The 5,832-nt window shown below is 31.8% G+C and overlaps 1 protein-coding gene across 1 annotated transcript; it reads right to left on the reverse strand.

Annotated features, from left to right (window-relative positions):
- Positions 1-379: 379 nt before the first annotated feature.
- LOC101445005 (olfactory receptor 4K14) lies at positions 380-1,312 on the reverse strand. Its single transcript, XM_004475504.2, has one exon. It carries the CDS (start codon positions 1,310-1,312, stop codon positions 380-382), a length of 933 nt encoding a protein of 310 aa, XP_004475561.2.
- Between the last annotated feature and the right edge of the window lie 4,520 nt (positions 1,313-5,832).

The following is a 5,832-nucleotide window of genomic DNA, read 5'->3' on the forward strand; positions in this document are numbered from 1 at the left end:
AATGGTGTTTCTTTTTCTATTCTCAAACCTCCAAGAAAAAAGACAAAAGTGTCACTGGACATTATTTAATCCCAGGCAACCTTCTCTGTACCTCTCTCTTACAGGTTGAACTATGACTAAGATATTAGAATTCACTTTTAAATCAACCGAAGATAAAATAAACTAGTAGGATAAATCTGGTTAAAAAAAAAGTAAAAGAAAATAGCAGAGTATATTCCAAAAGATATGTGTGGCATAGAGGATAAATGCAAGTATAATTTTTTGTTGGCATCAACAACTGTTTATCTGTAATATCACACATAATAAATTATATCAATATAATCAAATGAAATATTTTATTATAATCATGTTAAAGAATTTATTTCTGCAGAACTAGATTTTAGTGAAAAGTCACGTGTCGGTTCCACAGTTTCTTCATGGCTGCTTTCATCTCTTCATTTCTCAACGTGTAGATTAGGGGATTCAGAAGTGGAGTAAAAATTGTGTAAAACACAGACAAGACCTTATCCACAGAGAACCTACTGAAAGGCCACACATAAATGAATATGCAAGGCCCAAAGAAAAGTGTGACAACCATAATGTGAGCAGAGCAAGTAGATAGTGCTTTGGAGACGCCACCAGCAGCATGCTGTTGCACAGTGACAAGGATAACTGTGTAGGAGATCATGAGGAGCAGAAAACAACTCATAGAAAGCAACCCACTGTCTGAGATCATAAGTATGCCTAAGACATAGGTGTCCCTGCAAGCAAGTTTGATCACCAAAGGGAGATCACAAAAGAAGCTGTCCACCTCATTGGGGCCACAGTAAGGTAAATTCACAGTGAAAGCTACTTGACTGATGGAGTGCACAAATCCTATAGTCCATGAAATCAGCACCAGCCCAATGCAAGTCCTCCGATTCATCACAGTCATATAATGCAAGGGTTTGCATATGGCCACATACCTGTCATAGGCCATGGAAACCAGCAGTATCATCTCAGCCCCACCAATAAAGTGCAAGAAGAAGATTTGAGCCATGCATCCCCCAAAGGAGATAAGCTTTCGATCACTAAGAAAATCCCTGATCATCTTGGGTGTGGCAAATGAAGCCAGCCACATGTCAAGGAAAGATAAGTTCCCCAGCAGGAAGTACATAGGGGAAGAGTGCAAGCGAGGGTCAAAAATGACAGTGACTACAATGAGGAGGTTACCCAGCACAATGGCTAAATAGATTCCAGAGAAGAATACAAAGAAAAACATTTGGAGATTCCGTGAATTGCAGAGTCCATGCAATATAAATTCTGACACAAAGGAATAATTCTGCAAGTCCATCATCTCAGGTTTCAGATTTAGTTTTTAATCTATATGAAGAAAAGAAATGTAAATAAAAGTGCCTATCAAATTCCAGGCACATAGAAAGTGATCAATCAAATGATATCTGGATGCAATCTGTAATTTTTAAGAGATACACTAAAATACAATATATGGAAAATTAAAAACACTTCCATACCCACATGTATTTTGCCTTTTTCAGACTTCAGTGTTTCCTTAAGGACAGTTGAACATATTGAGAAACCCCAGCACTGGGGAGCGTTGTAGGAATTATTTTCTTCTCCCATCAATGGCATTTTTCCATGAGGGAAGGTGGAATAAGTCAATCAAGTGCTTAATGTGAACCAAAAACCCTTAAGAGTGTTGGAGATTGTGAAGTTTCTCTGAATGACATTATGTTCCTTCCATCTGTATCAATATTACTGCCCTATTAATGTTTGTTTTTAAGCATCTCATGTAGGAATTGAAGTGAAAATTTAATAGAAAAACAATGACATCATATAAAATAAAGGAAAGTGCATAAAGATTATAAAGCCAGAAAAAAATCTAGGAAATGTATTTTGGTAGGTGGATATATCTAGAGATTGAAATACCCATCAGCATATGCCTGTTTCCTGAAACCAACAGAGGAAATAATTTTATTTCATTGATGTCAAGTTTAAAGAAGGAAAGATTTCTTTAAGTTATGAAAAGTATATTCCATATTTGTCCTTTTGTGTCTGGCTTCATTCATCCATACCTGTTATGAACTAAGTATATTATGTGAAATATAAATATATTATATGAAATATGAATATAGGTAGAATTGCATATACATATGACCATTTTTCCTCAAAAATGAACAAATGTAAGTTAATAATGCAAACTATTAATATAAGAAAAACAAACATTATACTAACTGAAGGAGACCAGACACAGAATACTACATATTGCATGATTCTGTTTATATAAAATCTGAATATAAATCAATTTATAAAGATGAAATTATATTAGTGTTATATAGGTCTGAGGAAGGAATGCTAGAGGTATGGAGTCTTTCTTTTTGGAGTAGTGAAATTGTTCTAGAATTTGTGGGATGATGGTTTTACAATATCATAATTGTGCTAGAGGCTATTGATTCTTTTTTGCTTTTCTGTTTTTTGTGTTTTTATTATTATTATTGAAATTATGAAAATCCTCTAATAATGATGGAAGGGATGGATGCACAACTATGTTTCATTATACCAGATACAATTGGCTGTACACTTTGAATGAATTGTATGCTTTATTAAATGTATTAATAAAATTGATTTGAAAAAAAAATAGTCCCAATAAATTGAGGTTAAAGAAAAAGCATATTCTGGATGTAGCACCCATTTGGAATGATGCATAAATGCAGAATAGCTCCCAGATCATGGACCCAGTAGCCCTGGTCATGTATGTTGTTTAGTAATTTAGTTTGTATGCCATTATCATGGTATATCATGGTATAGAATGTCATTTGTCACATTCTCTCAAAATATATTTAAGAAAAATTATATAAATAATAGGACAATTAGCAAAAGTATTAATCTAAAAAGTTCATTTATGCCTTCAGGGGAAAAAACCTCTGGTTGCAGACCACAGGACCTTTTCTGCAACCTCCTCCTGTTCAAAATCTTCATCATCAAGCTGGGTAAATGATTATAGAGAAAGCAAGTTTGACAGAGTTCTCTTATAGAGTATTTAAAAAAACTGGGAATATTGGTTGCAATCAGAAAATCTATCTGTCTGTCTGTCTATCTATCAACCTTGATCTATAAAAAGGGAAGAGAGGGCCAGGAGTGTAGACTGGTACAAACAGGGATTTAGGGTAGTATATTAATATATCTCTATTAATATTTTAAGCTTTTTATATATTATAATGAGAAATCATTTATCTTGCAATTTAAAAATAAGGAAAACCTTGTATTGCAAGATAGGAAAAATACTGACTGCATAATTCGTTGGAGTGCATATGATTGAATGAATCATAAAGAAGATATGGTTCAGAATAATCATGTCTTGGTCTTCAGTGAAAGTTTAGCTCAAGATATTCCTTCCTAAGGAATAAAGGAGTTGTGATTTCTCCCATGTTAACCCTGCTTTGGATATTTGATTATATAAATATTCTATAAAGATATTATCTGGCTATTTAAAAATTCAATAATTTTACGTGTAAAATTTAATGGCTTTTAGTAAATTTGCCAAGTTTTACAACATCTCTCTAATGTCTGCTTTAAATATTGGCAGGCTTAGTTCCTTTCAGGACTTAGGTCAAGAGTATGTCTTCTTCCTTTCTCATTTGCTCATTATGTAAAATAGACATATGTCTATGTCACTTAATTCAGAATAGAAACAAATTAATGTAAAAGGAAATAAATCTATCAGCCTAGGTTTTATGCAATTCCTCCAAACCCACAATATTTTATGTGCTCTTATCTTTTTTTAATCAATTATCCTTGGGATTTAAAATACCATTGGATTTACCTCCATGTTAGAGTCATTATTTTTAAATCTCTACCTTTAAAAGATTTAGGGTAACTTTCAGTAAAAGAGATTTTTTCAGGACTCCTGAATAAGGACAAAAGCAAAAAAAAAAAATCTGTGCAAAAGTTTTTTAGGGGGTGATTCCAAAATTACATACATTATTGATAAATTCTTCATTTTATTGCAAAATGTTGGTCTGAGCATCCAAATTAAATAGGATGGTATGTATAGCTCCCATTATTAGTTTATCATTAGAACAGTACTAGTGCCTCATTGTCTTCACTAAGAAGAAAATATTATAGAAATCTTTTTTATTAAGGGTATCAAACAGAATTATTCATAAGCAATTTACCAAGATGCAGAAATGTAGTTCATAAGAGGCTTTATATGTTTACCCTTTATAAAACTCAAGATTTTAACATGAAAAAAAAAAGTTGATTTTTAAGGTTTCTAAGGGAAACTAAAGCAATCTATTCTAAATCTGTAACATTCTAATTTTTCAATATAAATTAATAGCTAGTATATACCATTCAATCCACTCAACACTCAAAATAACACTCAACCAGGCTTCTGTCAGGGTAATGAATATCAAAATACTTCTTGTTCCTCTTGCACTTTTATGAATACATAAGCTTAAAACATTTAATTAAAGAAGTTGTGTGGTAATTACATACTAGCACTTTTTTAAACTCAGATTTTAAATGTGAAGATAAAAGTCTTTGTGGTTGCAAGGGATATAATCACATTCAGGAAATCTTCAGAAATTTATACATTTCTCTGACATCCATCTTAGTGTACATATATCTATGACCATAGAAACCTGTTTTCTATTGAAATTCCTTCTTTGTGGTCATGAAGAATTTCATATGTAAATCTGAAACATAATTGTATTTAACTTAGTTTTTGTAAAGATTAATTGAATTGGAAAGTGGAAATGATCAAATGGAAAAATTAGCTTGTGGCAATAGCTGTAAAACTGTAAATATAGGAAAAAATCATTGAATTGCACTCTTAAAATTAGTGGATTTTATGGTGCATAAATTATACCTCAACAAGGCTGATTAAAAATAGGTATTAAAATAAATGGAATAAAATAAACCTAATAAGATTCTATTTTCAGAGAAATATGTGTTTCTCAAAACTTTTAAAAAAAGTTAAACAAGAGTTAAATTTATATTCAGAAAAAATAAGGTGATTTTGTATACAAATGTTATTTTTTAAATTAAAAAGCATCAATGCAATGTTCCAAATAATAGGACAATAAATTAAGCTCTGTTTGACTTGTATCTTCAGACATAGTTTCTTTATATATAAATTATTTTATGTGAGGTCTTTTTACTAACCTGGAGGTAAAGATTCTCAGTCCTGGCAATGCAGATCCACCAGTTCTTATTTTAAGTCCACTGTACCTTAAAATAATTTTGAAAGCATGCATATTTTTATTCCAGAGTCAATTTAATCATCTCTTTCATCTGCCCCTTAAAAATAACTTGGGAAAATCATCAGTTGAAGAAGCTAGAGCACTTCAGATATTTCAGCCTTAGACTTTGCATCTTAATGTCTATAGTATCTCTCCCATTAAAATAAGAGTCCCTTAATTATGGGCCATTGATGGCCAGCTGCTGAAATAGAGTCTAGGGAATAAATCATTTTAGGGTGGAAATTTGTGGTAATGTATCATGTTCATTTCCTCAGATAACAAAGAAAATCTTATAAATAAGCACATCTGTCATTATTTTAAGAATTCAAGCAAACTAATATGTAAGTATGTATATAACCCAGTTAATAGAGTATAAAATCATCTTTCCTTCAAATAATCAAAAGATGAGGTTACATTCTAAAATTATAGTGAAAATTTGTCAACCCTGCTCATTGTTGCATGTAATTTTGACCAGGCCCAACCCTCTGGAGATAGCTTATTCAGAACAAGAGCATTTTAGATTTGTATGCACCAAAATATTTTCTTTCTCTGGACTCATATGGTCTTATATAATAAAATCTCCTGACAGTCAATGGCTTGCACTTTATGTATA

The sequence above is a fragment of the Dasypus novemcinctus genome, chromosome 3 (assembly GCF_030445035.2).
Source record: "Dasypus novemcinctus isolate mDasNov1 chromosome 3, mDasNov1.1.hap2, whole genome shotgun sequence".
NCBI lineage: Eukaryota > Metazoa > Chordata > Mammalia > Cingulata > Dasypodidae > Dasypus > Dasypus novemcinctus.

Coding starts and splice junctions, on each gene's coding strand:
- LOC101445005 (XM_004475504.2), bottom strand. CDS start 1,312: ATGGACTTGCAGAATTATTCCTTTGTGTCAGAATTTATATTGCATGGA.